At 42.5% G+C, this 19,841-nt stretch overlaps 1 protein-coding gene across 4 annotated transcripts; it reads right to left on the reverse strand.

Moving 5' to 3' along the window:
* Positions 1-1,242: 1,242 nt before the first annotated feature.
* AKTIP (AKT interacting protein) lies at positions 1,243-14,887 on the reverse strand. 4 transcript variants are annotated; one of them, XM_088171891.1, is made up of 10 exons: positions 14,730-14,887; positions 10,471-10,586; positions 9,019-9,224; positions 7,435-7,499; positions 7,251-7,351; positions 5,898-5,986; positions 5,728-5,826; positions 5,410-5,517; positions 4,737-4,797; positions 1,243-2,166 (listed from the first exon to the last, which is right to left on the reverse strand). In XM_088171891.1, the coding sequence occupies exons 2-10, from the start codon at positions 10,510-10,512 to the stop codon at positions 2,059-2,061; spliced, it is 879 nt and encodes a 292-aa protein (XP_088028017.1). In that variant the 5' UTR covers positions 10,513-10,586; positions 14,730-14,887; the 3' UTR covers positions 1,243-2,058. The 4 variants fall into 4 exon arrangements, with proteins under 4 accessions (XP_088028017.1, XP_014738494.1, XP_088028018.1 ...); XM_014883008.2 differs by having other exon boundaries at positions 1,243-2,169; XM_088171892.1 differs by having other exon boundaries at positions 14,726-14,834.
* Positions 14,888-19,841: the final 4,954 nt, after the last annotated feature.

Genomic DNA, 19,841 nt, shown 5'->3' on the forward strand with positions numbered 1-19,841 from the left:
TTACTCCAACAACCACCACTTTCACAGCATTATTCTGTCATTCCTCCTGGGCATTATTCCTGCCAACTGTGGTGTTTCCTGGCCAACAGCAGCACTGGCAGCTGGGGCAGTGCTGCAGCAGAGACCAAAGAGCAGCCCAGGATCAGAAGGGATTTAAGTTCTATGCCAGTCCTTCACCTAAGTGGCTTAGGAAATGTGCAAGTCAGTGATTTATAACAGAGGCTTCTGAATAACCATAAAACTGAATAGAGGAACTGTCACAGTCCAGTTTAGCTCCAGGCCTGCCCCTGCCCAAAGCAGTTCACAAGGCCAGGCTCAGCAGAAGGCCAGGCCCATCATCTGCTTCACACCAGGAGTCCTTCAACTAAAACCTTGCACATGATAAATCTGAAGCATTTCAATTTCAGTTTCAGCCTTCCTAATAAAAGAACAGCAGCGACACAACTCATTCCACAGTAGTTTAGTGGCAACACTCCAGGCCAGTACATGCATCCCCAAACCTTTCCCACATCCTTTCTGTGAAAGGCACACAGGAGCCCTTTTCCAAGCAATACAAACTCACCTTCAAATCAGTTCCTCCATCCTGTCCTCTACTGCAAATCTGATCAGGCACATGGCAATTCCGAAGCACTTTCACTTCCTCATGACCTGCCAGGTGTTCAGAACACTGATGCTATTGGGACATTAATGCCACTCAGAATACTGACAGAGGCAAGTGCCACAAAGCCATCTGGTTTTCCTGTCACTGAGCACGTGACATTACTGGGAAAGTCTTTGTCTATTTCTTTTAGAAGCCAATAAGTTTTTCTCAAAGAACAGGTTGCAAATGACAAGTGAATTTAAGTGTCACATAAAAACAAAACACCAAAACTCACCACAAACCCCACATCACTGCCCACCCTCCCAAAACACCACAGGCTGTTCCAAGGCAGTTGCCACCAGTACAGGCAAAGGGAAAAGCAGCCCAGCTCCAAGAGGTTAACACTACAATTTTTGATAGGACACTCCTGGGAGGCAAGAAGAGGCATCACACAAGGCTGTGGCATTGGGAAAAGTAAGTCTGTCCCAAGTTCACTTGAGCTTTGGAGAGCTTTTCCTGTGTGTGGAACACAAATCTCTCCTGCACAGAGCTGTTGCTGGTATCCCACGAGCATCCCAAACACCTATGCAGACAAGCACCTGTGTAGCCAGGTGCTCCCACTCTTCACTGAGTCCACAGCACAGATTAACAGGGACAAAAGCTAGAGCATGGTTTCTTTTTATTTTAAGATGTCACTATTAACACACATCAGTCAAGCTACCCTAAGAAATCCCCTAGACACCTAGGGAATCTAAAACCCTTTAAGATTTTATTAGCTCAAGAGACCACCATTAAAAGCTTTGATTTTAGTGTTTTTGTACTAAAAAGTCTAACAAGCCTGACATTCTGCTTTCACCCTGTCAGACTAATGTGCGCTTTAGTGACAGTATCCATTTACAAATCAATAATACATCATACATCATCCCCAGCTTTACTTCTGGAAAGTGCTAAATGGAGTCAATGAACCGTCTATTTACAATTTCAAATCCTAACATATTTACAATAGAAACCAAAAGTATTTAAAACCATTAAATATAGTGTTTAACTCTGCTATATTAGTTTACATGAACACAGCTTAACTCTGGCATCGTATCTCCAATACTAATATTTCCGCCAGTAATTTAAGATTTTTCTTAAAAAATTGCTATTCCTGGAGGGAAAAAATAAAAACTTAAAAACCAACCCAAAACCTCCAGGCATTTCAGAGCCCTGAGGAATTACCCACCCTTGACAGTCTTCAGGTAGAAGTACTGTAGTGTTCAAGAAAGACTTCCAAACTCCAGGCAAGCCTTTAAAACCTAATGCATATGTAAAACATTAAGAGTCAGTAATCCATTGAACAGGTTTACTGGAGTCACTGCTACCATTCGGGTTTTACTAATCCGTAGTCAAGAAGGAAACTGCTGCTTTGCTGTTTCTCCCTCCGTTACATTCCCTCCACCCCCAGAAAGTGTTTTGTGCACCAGTGTTCAGGACAGCTAAGTGGGCATCGTCTTCTCTTCTTTGCTGAAGGGCTGCACTGAGCCAGGCTTCACCCACGACAGGCCAGACACGTGCATGCTTTTGCAGTGCTGATCTTCTGGCTTCTTCTGGGGAGAACAAAGTTGAAGTTACAATTTTTAGATATCCAAACCCTCTCAACTCCCCCTCGATCCACTTTACAAATCCAAGAACAAAAGAGGCCAGCAACATCTCCTCAAAGAGGAATAGTAAGATGGACATTGGCTTAATTTCTGGCAATGTGTGTGGCGTCTGCAGAACTACCTTGACAATACAGGACTTTTAAGGACTTAACTGGGGCACAGCTGCCCTATCCCACCACAGAGATGCAAGGATACTCCTCTTGCTTGGAGGCCCTAGCCCAGCATCACTGCACTGCTCTTTACCACATTTCTTGGTTCTACAGAAAGAAGTATCAATCCAAACCCTCCCCTAGCAGTGCCCCTGCAGCTCTGCCTGGCGAGGCTGGGTGTGCTGGGGAGGAGCACTGCACATCACACACAGGTGGTTGGGAACCCAAATTAATGTGCCAAAGTAGCAATTAATGCCTTTGCTAAACATGGGAGTTTCCTAATGCTTTCCAAGGATGGACCTGTCCTTTCCTTCCCTGAGCATTTGTCACAGTTAAATGCTTGAACAGTGCAACAAACATTTTGAACTGACTATTGCAATTTAGAAGACCAAATAAAAAAACAAACAGCTTCAAATTGAAGAACAAAGATACAACTTAAGAGTATCTGTAGATTCAAAGTAGCTGGAGATCAGTGAAATTCTACTCTAGCTCCAGCTGGCCAAAGCAGTAGAAGAGCTCACAGTGTAATTTTAACACCAGAAGTGTAAAACAGCTACATCAAACCTAGAATGGTGTGTTGAGCTCTAGAAAGTGATAACTGCATAAACAGACTTGTTTGTAACATGGAAAGTCTTACTTGAAAAAGTAAATTAAGGCAGCAGGAAAAGAGAACCTGCACTTCTGCCCCTCCCCATGTATTGTGCATGGGGAAGTGCAGAACTGACAGTGTGACAGACAGGTGACAGTGTGTGACAGACCTGCCATAACAGAAAATAAGAGGGGTGAATTCAGCCTGAGCCTGGCAATGCCTCTCCCATGCTGCACACAGGAACCACACCTTGGAAAAGCCAAGTGCTCAGCAGAGAACTGGGACATCACTGCCCTTCCTGAATGGCCTAGCTGTTTCCCAAGGAATTCAGGGGTGATAAACAAGCATCCAGGGCTGTAGGAAGATTTGGGAACTTGTTTTTACAAGGAATGTTCTCAGCTACACTGACATTTTGGGACACACCTCCTACAGCACAGAAGATGGGCCATTCCTATCAACAAACAACTGGAGCAACTAAGTACCATGCATGCAATAGTTACTGAAGATATTTGTTTTCACCTAAAAAGAAATCAACAGGCATCTCCAAAGAAAACAGGGCAAAAGAAAGGTCACTGTTAGCTATCAGTCTCTGAAACAACATCAGACTCTTTCCATTTCAAGCACTCTGATCAATTATTTCTTTGATTTAAAGGATAAGCAGAAGGTGAAGAATGAAGGAGAAAGGGATGAGAAAAAAGAAGTATTGAAAGTATTTCTTAAATTTTGTAAGAACATCAAGAACTCAATCTGGCCAAAATATTTTCCTGTGTGTTCTAAGGCTCTAATGTGACTGGCAGTTGGGAGCACTGCCACACTGAGATCAGGCAGTGTATTATATTAAGATCAATTTCAAAACTTCATGCCAGAAGACATGCAAGAACACAAGGTAAAGCTTGCAGCACGGAAGACAAGTTCAAACTGACAAAAAAAAAAAATTATTTTTTCATTACACAAAACCCCAGCAAACCATAACACAGCTTTAGGCCAAGTCAGTAACCAAAACATTCAGAGTGCATTTCCTTGCCAGTCCAGCTATGACAGCCACTGTTTCAGAATCCCTTTGTACTCCAAGTGGATCGACTTGTCAGGCCACTCAGCACAGACTCAGAATTGCTGTGTGCCAGCCCTTGTCAAGTGCAAAGCAGCAATTAAAAAAACAAAACATGAACACTCCGAATCCCAAATCACATCCCATCACCCATCAGGTGAAAACTCTATGAGCCAACATGCTCTTGCTCTGTCAGTAAGAGCACTCTGTGATGGAAGGAACTCTCAGCACCTTTTGGTGAGCTGATGTCCCATGAGAAATCAGGAGCATTAGAGAAGTGAGCAAGGGGCTGTGCTTGTGCTGCTTCAGTAACTTCACAAGGGGAAGGAAGTGCTGAAGCTCTGATTCAGTAATAAAAGATCTCTCAACAGAAGAAAATAAAGAAGATGGGGACTGTCAGGTAATGCAGAAATAGTAACAGTCACAACAAGTGCAGGACAACCTAACAGGCTGCCAGTGAATCTCTTCATCCCTTCCATCCATAAACAAAAAAAAAAAAATCTGCTGTGTGCCAAGAGTTGTACTAACAAAGCTTTCTGGCTAAGTAACTAATTGCTTAACACACTGAAGTTAGAGCAGTGACATAATTGCTTCATTAGGAGACCACAGCAGTTCCTGCTGAGCCAAAAGAGGGGTGGAAAAAATTCTCTATAGTACACAGAGAATCTTTCTTCCTGTATCAGGCAATAAACCCTTCCTAGAGTGAGACTGTGAACTTTGCACATACCTTCTGAGTCAACATCTTCTCTCTAGCTTCATCATGTATAGCTGGATTCCATGGAGAAAAACTATGGAAAAAGTATAGTTAACTCTTACTTGGCATTTTTGCTAACTACAGCACAGGGAGAGTAGAAGGCAGTGATTTTCTTTTTTTTAGTTTGTTGAACTTCAAGTAGATTTTAAGTGGCGTTAAAACATGCAGTTAAGAACTAAATTAATAGATCTTTTAAACAATACTAAGATCTAATTAATAGATTTTTTTTCAACTATAAATGTTTAAGTTTTCATTTCTGAGAACTGGAAATGAAATTCGGCACATGTGACATGAAAAAACCACTCATGTCCACCATGAAGCTGACTGCTCCATCCTCATGCAGGCAAGCTTTGCAAGGATTTTAAAACTCTGACCAAAGCTACAGTCATGCAAACTGAGCTCAGGAAAGCCAGAAAGCAGTATTAATTAATGGGCATTTGTGCCCATGAAATAATATGGGAGGTGGGTGCTTCAGGGAGGGAGAGTACTTCAGAGCTTTTTGCTTGTTCTGAAGTTTGAGAGGTTATTGAGATTTTTTTCTAAAACAAAAGCAGGTCAGCCTGCCAGAGAAAGGCTGCCATCAGAAACTATACCAAAACTTGCTCTCAAAACATTAGGACAGGGTGAATTTGCTTGGAGTACTTACATGATTGCATAGGGGTCCTCTATTTTGGGCTGATCAAATAAATGACTACTGCATAGTTTGACACTGTCTACCACTTTACTTTTGAACAGCTGGACATCCTTTTCATACCTGCAAGACAGAAGTAGTGTTAAGTAATTGCAAGGAGCCACAACTTTGCTCTAGAAGCACAGACTTGGCAAACCCCAACTTGAGATCCTAACGCAACCAAGTCTGGAGGCAGAGACCACAAGGGGACAGAATTTTACAGATCTCTTGTTTCTGCAAGTCTATGCCAAAACCTCTTAAGAGGCCATGCCCATACACATGGAAGATACTCACAGCACTGCAGCCTCAGGGTTCAGAGGACTAGTTGTATCAATCTTGTAGAAGACTCTGCGAGCGTACATTAACACTTGCCATATGTGATTATGGTTTCTCCTAAAAAGAACAAAGCACAATGAAGAAACGAACAAACTTTTCAAATTATCCACCAATTTGTCAGCACTAACCTCCATTTTGCAAATGCTCTTTTCACATCGAGTTCACCAGATAAAGGGTCCACTAGTGGGTGGAAGACAGGCAGGTCAAAAACCAAGCGCTGCATTAGGAAAAGAAAAATTATGACAAATTTAATCCTAATGCAAACACCACTGGGTGAAGGTCAGTCAAATGTTGCTTCCAAATGCTAATGAATTGTTACTGTATTAAAAGAAAAGAACCACAAGTGATTTCTACCAGCTGTGAAACTGTAACCCAACACATCTCTGTAACATGCAGGGTCTTGTCCTCTCTCACATGCTATCACCAGATCAGGAAACTAATCCAGTTAACTGCACAGGCACCAGTGCCAACACAGGTAATAATATCAGATAAGAACAGATTAAAGGAGTTTTTCTGGTTTAGCTATTTGTGACTGAAAGCTTTTTACATACTTAAGCTACAATCAATACTTTTTTTTTATCCTACACACTTTTAAGTCAGCTGTGCAGTGACATCATGGTGTCTTCAGCTCTGTACAGCTCATTGCCTCCAGAGCTCACACAATATTCAGAAAACTGAGTTTCAAGAGATAGGTTCTAAAGGTTCTCTTCTAGCAAAAGAATTCTGTCTGGCTGAGAGATACTAAAGTCTAACCTTTAAAAGACACTATTTCCTACTAGTTCTGTTCTTTTAAAGATGATAGCTTCACATGAAACTTGACACCAAGCAGGCAGCTACCCAACACAACAGTTGTGTGCACCTGCCCTCAAATCTGCCCCTTAAATAAGTGTGGCCAAGGTACTGCCATAAAGTATTTTTTAATTTTTATTTTAAAATTGGTCTAATAACTTGGAAACTTTTCACTAAAGAGAAAAAGAGAAAGCAGAGATGGAAGATAACACAATACTACCCTTCTCCCTTTGTTTTACCATGTCCTCCTCAAATTTTTAGTTCTTTGTTTCAATGTAATTTAGAAGAGACAATCAAGAAATCCTGCAGTATTACAGCAAGTACAGCACAAGCATCTGGATTTCACATTTCATTATATCACTACTCAGAATTCTGATACCACTTTAAGGGCTTCAATTTTAAGTTCCTGCTGAGGAAGCAGCAAATCAAGAGTGGAGGGAAAGAACTGGTTGATTACTTAATACCCTAAAACATCTGACCTCAAGAAGTTCACTCCACACTAGTCTCAGTAATCAGAGTAATGTAATTCCTCCAGAGTGGCTTGAAAATGGGTACAAGACATGGCAAATGAGCCCAGTCAAGTGAACAAAACGAGTTCAAGGAAAAAGGAAGCTAATTGGTGTATCAGCTTTAACAAAAAGCCATATTTATACTGCCAGGAAAGAAAAAAAAGCCAAGACACAACCACTTACCGGGCAGTCTCCATCCGGGTAATTATCAGGAATATAGACAGTGAACTTAAACACACCATCCTGGTAGAGCCCATGTCTTATGAATATTACACCAAACCACACTGCAAGTGAGAAAGTTTGCTTGAGTGAAAGAATTAAAAAACGTACATACATAAAGCAACTTAAAAGTTAAGTTTCAACTTACTTAAAGCTGATCGGTATGAGGGCTGCACGTAGACACCTGGCAACTTCTGCTTCACCACCAAGGTACTGCAATCAGAGCCAGCATTCAGAGAGCTCCACAACCACACTGACACAGCAAACCCAGAATGTACCACCCACAGCCCAACAGGGCCTTCCTCCACAAACCCACTCCCGATTCCCAAGGCTGCTCACAGCAGGAGCTGACAAATATAGTGAAATCACACTCTTTCCCTCCCGCTTTTTGCACCACTCCACTTAAAGACTCATTAGCAGAGAACACTATTCCCCTTGATAAAACTAAGTAGAGAAGCAAAAAAATTCTCCCCTCATTTAACATATGTCAATACAGAAATTTACAATTGTCTACTGATTCCCCAGTTTCAAATGAAGGAAGAAAAGGAAATTGAACACAGATTCACAGTCAATTGTAGTTGCTGCTGAAATGTGACCAAACTTCAACCTCAAGTTTAAACAAGCCATTTTTTAGTTTTAGATGACACTATGCTGCAGATGAAGCTGAAATTACACTGGCAACGGCCAAAACAAGCAAAAAACCAAATTATTAACTTCACAATTTTCCAGTTACCTGGCATAAGCTGAACTCTACATGCTTGCACAAATAAACAACAATCTTAAAGCAAAATATGAACACAGTTCTCTGCCTACCATTTCCCTAGTATTTGTTATTACTTTCCCAATAACGAATTTGCATAATAGTACCAATATATTTACTCAGAAAAAAAAATATCTTTCTTGAATTAAAAACTAAGGGCCAATTCATTGAAAAAGAGAAATGTTTTGAGAGTTCTCACTTTCAAATTAACAGTTAAATACAAGAACTGAGACTCAGTGTTGCATAAGGACTCCAGGGATTTCATTCCAAAAGGCACTACATATTTGGGAATCCAGTATGTCTGTTACAGAGGAAGTCTCTTCAGCTTTGTAGCACTAAGCAGTTATATAACCAGAAAGTTTTGAGGACAGATTTTTATGCTCCCACAGCAGCCTACAAATCACTAGATTGGGTGAAATGCAACTCCTCCCTCATAAGTTTCACGTTCAATATCTCACAAATGAATATAGACTTCCCAACATCCCCTTGATCAACTGTATCAGGCAGTGTTCAAGTGTTTCATGTGACAACTGAAGGAAGCTCCCACATCCTAACTCCATTAGATAGCACCATATATTCATAAGCATCTTCCCACTCGACATCTGCTGGCTTCTATTTTAATACTTGTTTCAAATATTTGGTATTTCTGACCAAAAAGCCATTAGAATAACTGGTCAGGATACCTAAACTCTAGATTAAGTGGTAAACACTACTAATGTGTTTACTTCAAGATCAAGAAACATAATAATTCAGAGAATGACATCTAAAAATGCCCCTTAAAATCTCATCTTTCTTCTCCCTTTCTGTCTCAAGAGATCAAGACTGCTGCTCGAGGAAAAAGAACTCTGCAGACAAGGTTTTACTGCCTTCAAGGACTATGACAGAGACACCATGCAAGAACTGGGCAGGGCTTTTTCCCCACTGAAACATAAGCCCAGTGACCTAAAAAAGATGAAAAAAGTGAAAACATACAATTCTGCAAGTAGTGAGTACTCCAAATAAAAAGGCCCATAAGAAGCATGTGTTCCATTGGTGGACTGGGAGGAGGTGGCAGGTGAAGCAGGCTTGGTTATTGGCACAGCATTCTTTGGGATAGAAGGCAACTGTTTCTTTGCAGAGGCTCGCAGAGGACTGGTTCGAAGCTCTCCACTCAATGCTTTCTCTTCAGTGTCAGATCTCTGTTAAATCAAAGGAGAACCATGAGATCACAGGCTACATTTCAGACATATTTAACACAAGTTTAAACCAAATTACGGTAATTACAAGTTAGGCCAATGAAACATATCTTGGGTTTTGGTGATCTATTGCTTGAGGAAGGGCATGGAGGGGTGCCCCTTTGCATTTTATTTTTAAATAGACTTTTGTTCAACTAAACACAACCTACAAGTACAAAAGTATTCAGTGCTGGATAGGAAATCTGCAGATTAGGACAAATGCTTAAGGAGGCTTACATTTATTTAGAACCTGAAACCAGACAGTATACAACATCAGCTTACAAGTCGATCTATTTCTAGCACACAGTGCATCCAGATAAATCATTTCTACTGACAAGCATCCTTACACTGTAGACTTCAAAGACTCTTTAAAAGTAGTGTAGTAAAATTGAGATGGAAAAACAAAGTTTTATGTATTTCACTTTCTGTCAGTGTTTAACACATCAACAAGCCCCTTGGAACTGATCTTATAGTTCACTCTCACAGTGAAAAAATCACCACTTGGCAGGTGTATCAAGTTTAAATAGTTTTACTACAGGAACCTTTTTATGCCTTTGCTACCTTTTCTTGGAAGAAAATAATAAACCACTGCCAACAAAGACTGTACTACTCACAGACCCCAAAATCATTCTATACACTGCCAAGACAAACATGCAGGTTACAGACTTGTGCTTAGGCTATGTGTGGTGACTAAAGGCAGGATTTAAGCTATGGTATTTTGAAGGGCCCAAGACCTGGACCAGTAACAATACCTCAAGATCAATGTTACATAATTTGCCCTTGTACTGAACACCTGGGAAGTGATTAACCCTAGAACTCCCATGCTTTTATTACTCCTAAAACCTCAAGTAGAAACGATGGAGGCATAGTTTTGTCAAAGCTCATTGCACGTGCTATGGCTAAGCTCTATATAAGACTCTAAAATGTCATAAGAAAAGTGTTTCCACCACTTGAACAAATTTGCTTTAAATTTCCTATTTAAAGATGCTTCAGATAAAAAAAGTAAAAAAATTCTAGAGTAGACTCTATGCATAGGCACATTCCAGTTAACACAGCTCAAAGCCAGTTTACACTTTTACTGAAGGAGATCACAACCCTCGGGATAAATGCACAGTAAAACACTATTTGCAGATCACCTGATGTTTTTTCCAGCACTGCTACCACCCCTCCCACGCATGACAACACATTCTGGCATCCATTCATTAAATACCTTGCGCACAGAACCTGTAGACATGCTCCAGAAAGGGTTCATAACGTGGATTCCAAATAAAGGGATGGAACTTTTTGGGGTCTTCAGAGTGTCCTCGGGCCCTTCGGATTGATACTCTAAAAGGACACAGAATGAACACGCATTTAACACATAAACACGACTCAATATATAAATAGGATTCAGATCTAATTCTGCAGGCAGCATTATCTTCCTGTAACTTCAGAAGAAAACTTCATGTACGTAAGACCAACAATAGTTAAAAATGCCAAAGCTCTATTTTATGCTCCAGAAGAATAACATGTCTATTTTTGCACGTGAATCTCTGCCTTCTTTCTGCTAGAAAAAGACTATATTCTGCATTCCATATTCATTTTGCCAATGAGAAGAAAAAAAGGACCATCTCTTAGCTCAGCACAGTTTAGGAAGATCCTCTACACGTGCAAATATTAAAGTTATCACCTCCCCATTTCAGTCCAGTACCAGACAGAACCATGACCCTGCTAAGTGCTGTCCCTCACAGACTGTTGACTTGGCATATTTCTGAAGTGTCCCAGTTTGAGAAATTCTCTGCCATTCCTGGTGACAGAGATGATCCTTTCATTCAGTTTCTATCATGTATGTGTCATTTTGTTTTCATCTGCATTGGAACACCACCAGGAATAGACAAAGCCATAGAACACAGAAGTTTCTCTGTGGCTTATTTAATGGTTTCATTATGAGCACTAAGGCTTAGTGCTCTTTAGATCAGCAGCCCAATAACAGGGACTTCAGCAGTATTTGGAGTTTCAGTGTCATCTACTGTGTATGTCCTTGTTTTCTTCTCTCTTTTTTTTAAGTCTTGCTGTTGCTTACTCAAGAACTCTGATCTATAGCACTTCTTGTCCAGCACAGCCTATTGCCTCCACTCTTTTTTTCCTCTCCAGTTCTCCTACTTTCCTTCCGCGTCTCACCCTCCCATTTTTGGCTCCATCACCTAAGGTTTTGAGGCACTTGACTCCGTTTCTTTAATAGAAAGTTGCACAACACAGATCCAGAAAGCTAACATGATATGAGAGAGACAGAGCCAGTGGTACAGGTTTCTATTTCAACATTACATTTTACTACAGTAAGGAAGGAAGCATCTGTTCAATATTGGTTCAATTAGTTTATAGAGAAAGCAGAAACATTGTGACCAAAATCTTCCCAAAATTAAAATGAATGCCAATCTTGTTGGAAGAAAAAAAAATAAAAAACCAGACAATTTATCCAGAGAAAGTCTAGGAATTCTAAATATTTAAAAGAAATATCAATATCAAATCATGGCCTTCTAGGCCATGCAGCAGCCAATCATTCAAAAAAATGCAATCACCTTTCAGAAAAGTGATGAAAACCCACCCAAAATCATCTCAAACATTCCAATATACAATAAGTTCCTCCAGGTATTTTTTCCTCTTAAGCAGCCAGAGTTTCACATCATTCTGCACCACTGAAGAGAGAAAGTCAAAGCACAGCTACTGCCCTGTGAGAGCAGGGAGATGATGTTTTCACTTTTCCCTATCTCTTGTCTGGAAAGCAGAGTCATGCCAGAGGGTGTACCACAGGCCTTTTCCATCAAAGCAGCCAGACTAAGCAAGGCAGGAAGACACTGGGCCAGGAAGGTACGAGACATTTCCTCGGGAAACTCTGGTGCAAGCAGAGGGTGGAGGAACTGACGCACAAAGAGCACCTGAGCGCTCCAGCCCTGACAAGAGGGAAAAGTGCTGCAAGTTGAGGTACAGGTTGGAAGACAATTAGCTAGAATCTGGAGTGATTATGGGATTGGGGCAGGATTAGTTTGTTTGTTTTGGGCTGGTTTCTTTTACGACTAGGTAATACAAGCTGCATTATCCCGGAACTGGAGATAGGAGAAAAGGAGTCAGCAGGACCAAGAACAACATATGTAAGTAAAAAACAGCCCAACCTATTCCCAGGGAAACAGGAACTTCTCTAGAAGCTTTCTAACTGATGTTAGATGCAGTTCAGTCACCAGATCCACCTTTCAGAAAGCAGCTATGTATCTCAGTACACTTCCAGCTTTGCCTACTTACATGCTATTAAGAGCAAATAAAACATTATTTTAGCTCTAGTTAAGTTACAGAGTAACTTCCACAGCCTGTCTTACAGAGACATCTTTCATCTATTTGCTTGCCAGTTATAAATCACATACACTATCATCCTAGATCTATTGTTAAACTGCCTCCAGTCTCATACACCTGTTAAAATACTGTTTACATTGAAGAACTCAGAACCTCAGAAACAAGTTTCCCAAGAGTGCCATTTAAGAAGTCTTTCAAGGTTTTAAGAGTTTATTTCTAATCACATTCACTCCTATGCAGTGTGGAAATGGAAAACCCTAGCTCTAGAGGAAACTTATCCACAACTCTTATGCTCTAGTACCTCCACCTTGCAATTTACCACCCACCAGTAATCACAGAAACGAATAAAATCGGTATTTAAAAGATTAACCAAGTAACAGTAAATTTACATTAGACTGCCTATCCTACTTCTCACTATGTCTGCAGCAGACAAAGGAGAGCCAACTCCTGATATCAATTAAGTGGAATTTCTAGGCAGTTTAGGCATTCACTCCTACACAGGGCTCAATGTCTACCCCAAGGCACCCACCGTTATGGCATCTTCCAGTGCTGTAAGTACTAAAACCATCAGCTTCCCAACATGACCCAATACTCTCTCCTCGTTCTATTGAAAGGGAATAAAAACATTCAAAACCACCTCTCTCTCTCTCCTTTCACACTGTCAATAGTCACAGTACCTCATCCAGAAGAGGCCTGATAATGTGCCACTCAGTAGTACACTCTACTGATTTCTCCTGCTTTAAGAATAGCAAGTAACAGCAACCCTCCTGAGCTGTCCTCCTCCCACGGCTACATTCTTGTCTAGTGCTTTCCTTTTAGCAGAACAGCAACTAAACAAAGACAAAACACAAACTTCTGAAGAAACACTACTTCAAATACTGCTTCTTGGAAAGGCCTTTTAACTTATCCACAGCACCACATTGGGACCAAAAGCCACCTGCTGCCAGGAGTAACTTCGTGCCCACATTCGCCAGGTATGCAATACATGCCAGCAGTTAGAGCAAGTGTGAAGTCGTCTGATACTTCATCAGCACTCTAAAAGACTTCAAAAAAACAAAGTTATCACTAGCAAAACCATAATATTTAAGTTCTTTGCTTTTGCACCTTTTCCTTCTCTACATTAGATACTCTCATAAAAAAAGTCTCATTTTACCCAGTGTTGCAGTACATATCACACTTTTCTCCTATCACCAACGGAGTTATTTGATCAAACACTCTACAGCAATATAAAAAAAAACTTATCAGCCTGGAACAGAGCATTCTTTGAAGATTTTCTGGAAACGTCAACAAATCAAAGGGAACCACTCCTACATTTGAGAGCAAACTGAGCTACTTTAGCAGAGCACCTGAGAACAGTTGCATACACACAATATTTCGAGGTTGTCCAGCTACTGTAGCTGTCAGTTCACACTGGAACTTATTTCTCCGCAGCACAGGCGCTCCTGACGTCCTTTGGACCCAAGGCCCTCGTTCACCCACACCTTAACGTGCCGGACAACAGGGGAGCCGCTGGGGGTGGTGAGCAGGAACACTGACCAGTCGAGCCTGTTCGCCGACTCTTCTTCCACAGGCGGGTTACACGTTCCATACCGACACCTGCTGCTACGAGTTCAGTCCTCTAGGAAACTGAAATCTATCCCAACCAGACCTACTCTTAGGTACAGCAGTCTAAGGTATATGGGGAGTTGGCCGGCCGAGGCCCCCAGCACAGGGCGCTCAAAGGGACCTGTCAGCCGGGGGTCACGGGAGGTTAAGAGCAGTCCTGCGAAGCCGGAGCGGGGCCCACGGTGTTTCCCGCCGAGGCCGCAGCGCGAAGCCGTTCGCAGGGCGGGGAGCCACGGACAGAGGGCTGGAGCCGGCGGGCCGGGCCCCGCTGGCAGCCGCCCGGCGCTGCCCGAGCCTGCGGTGCCTCCCGAACCCCGCGCGGGGCAGCCCCAACGGGCCCAACGGGCCGCGCCCGCCCAGCCCTCCCGGCGGCGGGTGACGGCCCCGCGGGAGCAGACACATCGCAGCCCCTCAGCGACAGAACAGCCCCGCCGCCCTCCCGTGCCGCGGGGACACGACCCCCACGCCCACCGCCTCCGCTCCGCCCAGGAGGCTCAGCCCGGGCACGGCGGGGCGCTGTGGCCCCTCTCGCTTACCCACCGAGGCTCACGCCGCTCTCCGCGCGGCCCAGGCCCCGCCGCCGCCACCGCTGCTGCCGCCGCCGCTCCCGCTACCCCCGGCACAGCCCCATTTACCGCCCGCCCCTCGGGCCGCACATCCGGGCCGCCCCCCGCGGCCAATCGGGGCCCGCCGCTCCCGGGACCGCCCCGCGGGGCGGGCGGTGCGGCCGCAGCCGCCACTCACAGCTCGGGAAGGGCCCTGACGCGCCCCCAGCGGGTTTCGCCCCGCACACGTCGATTGGTCTAAGGTGCTGTCCGTCTCGGGGGGACGGACCAATGGGGTCGCTCGAGTGCACCTGTCACTCTCTCAGCTGGCTGGATACGCCGGGGGTGGAGCTTAGAGAAATAATTAGCTCTCATTGGCCAACGGGGCGCGCGGGGACGCACGCCATTGGCCGGCGGGCTCTAGGGGTCGCTTGGGGTGGGGCCTGGGGCCTTCTCCCCGGGGCTGCTGAGGAAAGAGGGTCGGGCGGAGCGAGTGGGGTAGCATGGGCCGGGATGGCTGGGTGAGCCCGCGGAAGGGCGGGGAGGGCGGAGCTGTGGCGGTGACAGCTGTGAGAGCCGCGGGGACACGTTCCCGCACCGGACAGCGAGGGGCAGAGGCACAGCACTGCAGCTCGGTGAACACCGTGTGTGTGTGTGTGTGTGTGTGTGCCCGCCCGGAGGTTTCCACTCAGCCTCTCCAAAATTTGGAGCTAACGCTGCTTCTATGAGCCAAGAACTCCAGCCTCCTATTAGAGGTGGCGTAATCAGTCATGGACTTTCGTCACTCCTCGCAGGCTACTAAAAATGGACATGTAAAAAACATTTTCAACTGTTTGTTTGTTTGTTTTCCTCATAGAATCACAGAATGGGTCAGGTTTGAAGGGACCGTAGTGGGTCACCTGGTCCAAGCTCCCTGCTCCAGCAGAATTCCCCAGAGCACAGGGACAGGGCTGTGTCCAGACAGCTCTGCAATGTCCCAGCCAGGGAGGCTCCCCAGCCTCTGGCCAGTCTGTTCAGAGCTCGGGCACTGCACAGCAAAGCAGTCCTTGCTCATGTCCAGGTGGAACTTCCTGGGCACCATTCCTGCCCTTCCTCTTGTCCCATTGCTGGGCACCAGGAGCAGAGCCGGAGGTTCCTCTCAGCCATGTCCTCTGAAAGCTGAACAGCCCCGGCCCCCTCACCTTTCCTTGAGAGAGAGATGCTCCAGTCCCTTGATCGTCTTTGTTGGATGGACCCGCTCCGGCAGCTCCATGACTCTGGCGCTGAGGAGCCCAGAGTTGGACCCAGCACTCCAGATGTGCCTCAGCAGGGCTGAGCAGAGGGGCAGGATCACCCCTGACCTGCTGGCAATGCTCTTCCTAATGCACCCCAGATCCCACTGCCGTTATTGGCCACAAGAGTACATTTGCTGGCACATTTAAAACCTCCTTTTTAAATTAATAATGCCAGTTTCTGATACTATTGCTGAGAAGGTACATACAAACACAATGTAAATTTATATTAACAATACGTACACACAGATACACACACAAAATATACCTCTAAAATCTGTTGAAGTAAAGGAGGAAAATAAAACGAACCTCAGGAATTCGTTTTTGTTTGTAATTAGACTATTTCTGAGCCCAGTAGAACAATTACAAAAGTGCTATACCAAAACTCAAGTAATTTGTCAAGGTTTGGAAGGTGACAACAAAATCCATGCTATCTCAAGTATAAAAATTACAGAGAATTTTAAAAATCAATGCATGTAGGGTGGATTTATTTTTGTTCCTAAGCTATGAGCAAAAATACCATGCTAAGGTTATCGCTTTATCTCAATTATTGTAACCTTCTCCTCTGCCCCTGTCCTCAAAATGCCACTTTAAAGTCTTCAGTCAGTTAATAACGTTATTATTCTGGCTAAACCACTGTCTCAAATTTCTAAAACCCTTTGGCAATTTCCTGTTCTTCAGTGTTTCAAATGCAAACTCCTTGCCCACACCACTGAAGTGCTGCACAACTTCCCTTTAGGCTCATAGCCTAAATTATCTGCCTTCTACTGCTACGTGCAGTAGTAGCAGTCACTTGTTACCTGCTGTTTTTCTTAACCTCTTTCCTCCTATCTATTTTTTTTCCTACTCTAAATCTCTTCCCACCAACTTTCCTTTGAAGGTTGTGTGTCCAGAATTTTTTTTTTAATGTGGTTACCTCCATCAGTGGGCTTTTCAGACCTAACCATTCCTCAAAATGTCATTCCTGTATCAGGTGTTGTCCTTGCTGAGGAATGAAAGAGAATAATGAAATCCTCACTTATGTGCTTTGGAGATGTCATAGAACTTATCCTGCAAAATTCTGTGACTTGAACATTTTTGTATTGACTGTACATGTTCAGGATGTTGCAAAACTGTATTACAATGGGAATAACATTTTGACCTTGGTATGAAGGATTGTGAGGAATACTTTATCAGGCCTTTGAACACAACATTGTTAACTCTCCAAATCCCACCATAATCCAAAGTTTCCTATTTTGCTAACTAGAGGAATAAGATTCTGATAAGAAAAAAGCCTTTGTCAAATTTTCTAAAATGCTTTTTAGATTCCCTTCCTAGTCATACCAAATGTGAAATAATTCTACTTAACAAATCCTTGTATTTTGACCAGTATAAGAGATTAATCAGGCCTAGAATGTTTTTTGTGTATTATTTATCTCATGAAAGATTTTTTTCACTATGGGTGGTACCTGTAGCAAGCATTGTATGTTTAATACATGTCTGCATAACCTTTAGATACTCTTTTTCTTACTTTTAGATACTCTGTTTCATTTTAGAACACTAAATACTGTAAGGAATTTTTCTGCAATACCTATGTTCATATCCCAAACCCATATATACCCATAATCCAAACTCCAAAGTTGCCAAGCACCTTCCTGTGCCTTTGTGGAAGAAGGAAGGGTGCTATGGTCAATGTGATGCTTAATTGTTCAGTGTGGGAACACTCTGGATAGTTCTGAACAGACCAGAAGTTCCCCTTGTGGTGGCTGTGGTTTTGAGAAAAAATCTGATCTAAAAAGAGAGGAGGAAAGATAAAGTGTGTGATAATCTCGGGTTCGGCACCGCTAGATGGTGTCGTGCAGCTGCTCTAGTCACACAGCGCAGTCCCTGGGCAGGTACGGGACAGGAACACCTCCCTGCCGGGAACGCAGCGTGTGCTGCGGCATGAAGGACCAGCTCTGCTCCTCATCACCTCCCACTGATGTCCCCAGGATAAAAGAACTTTGACAAATAACCGACATAACCTTACTTGATAATTACTAATATTAACAGGTCTTTTTCTTCCTGCAATGTAAAGGTGAAAGATGGCATTTAATTTTTTTTCAAAGCTAAAAAGCAGAATTACAAACATAGTTAAAACCCTGAACATTTTTTTTGTACTTTCAAGCTCAATTCCTTTGTGATTTGTATACTACAAATAACATACTATCAGCACTTTATAAAGCAATCTAAGTAAAAATAAAAGCAGCCAAGTAAACAGTTTAGATTTTTGTTTCTTTTTTTACCTTAGTGAAAATGGTGTGTTGTTTCATAAAGAGATTGTTTTCAATTTCTCCATACTAGTCTGTATTTGCATAATTGCTAATAGGAAGACATATCCTTTCAGGAAACAAGGAGAGAGAAATTATCAATTATTTTAGAGAAAATATGTTGAAAAACCTACAAAGAGTATTTTAAAATGGGTGTTTTCAATTTAAATGTATCTAGGAAGCAGTGGCTGGAAGGAGGTGATTTACACTGCACAGCAGTGCAAGTTATCCATAGGGAGGAAGACATCAGGTCACAGTTCTCCTCTCATTCTGAAGGACAATAGTGCAAACAATAATTAAACAAAGTGTTTGGAATAGACACCTGCTGGTAAGGCTGCAGCTATTGCATGGCTCTGACCTTTCAGTGGCAGTGCCAGAGAGGCATTTGCTTTGGGAAAGCCTTCCTGAAACTCATTGCCTGAAATGTGGATTCCCAGCCAGGCCTTCATGGCTTGACAGAAGATGCTGCCCAGATTCCTGCCACCTGTGCTGGGGTTCAGCTGCTTTGGCTCATTGCTCAGTTTGGATTTGAAATCAAGTTAACAAAGTGTAAGAAAGAAAACATTAATTAGAAGCTTTTTATTTTTTTTTTTAAGGAACACTGTTTGAAACTAACAGCAAATCAAACACAAACCCCTCTTGTAGTTTACACCTAACAGTGTCTATCTCTATTTTCTCATAAACAAGCATAAAGATGGAAACTTTTTCTCCTAGTAGTGTTGATTCAAGACGATGTACTTATTTTTCCTATTTTTTTTATTACAATGAAATTTCTAGAATGGATGTAGCTATAGCTGCACCAATATAAAAATGATTTTGACTGCGTATCTATTTTCCCTGAGGAAGAGGTAAGATGGAACAGTACTAACTGCATCATCAAAATTTGTCTTAGTTCTTAGGGTAGACTCACAAGACCTACTGTTGGTCTCTGCTCAGTCAGCAGGAAACTATTACAACAAGGACAAAATATTAAATTTATTTATTCCCCATAGAAAGCCTCCTGTCTTCTTAGACTCACTTAATATAAAAAGAATACATTTGTGTATAATATTCAGACACTTCTGCATTTGCATGGCTGTCAGTATATTTCACAACATGAGAGATTGACTGTATTAATGGTTCCTGACTAGCAGAAGCTCCTATCAATGACTAATTAAAGATCAGATCATAGCCTTCAAAGTACACTTTCTTCAACATGTCTTGCACTGAGGAAAAAATACATTAAACATTTAAATCTGAATGTATTTCAGATTCCTTAATTTATGAACTAGAAACCTCAGTTACTGTGAGTCCAACTGTGCAGAATTCAGAACCATGAAACTTGTAAAACTGACTTGCTGTACTCTTTTATTCCTTTGTATTTGCTTTCCTAATAGCTCTTATTTGAATGGTGAGAATTACAGTTCTAAGATGAATTTTGGTTCTGCACAGTATGATTTTGAAAGTAATTTCCTATTATGAGGAGAGAAAAGACTAGTTTATCACTATTTTTTTAAGAAGTTGAACACTTGAATCTGACTAGAGGCATATAATGTCAGAATAAATCCC

This window comes from Sturnus vulgaris, chromosome 12 (genome assembly GCF_052056855.1).
Source record: "Sturnus vulgaris isolate bStuVul1 chromosome 12, bStuVul1.hap1, whole genome shotgun sequence".
Taxonomy (NCBI): Eukaryota; Metazoa; Chordata; class Aves; order Passeriformes; family Sturnidae; genus Sturnus; species Sturnus vulgaris.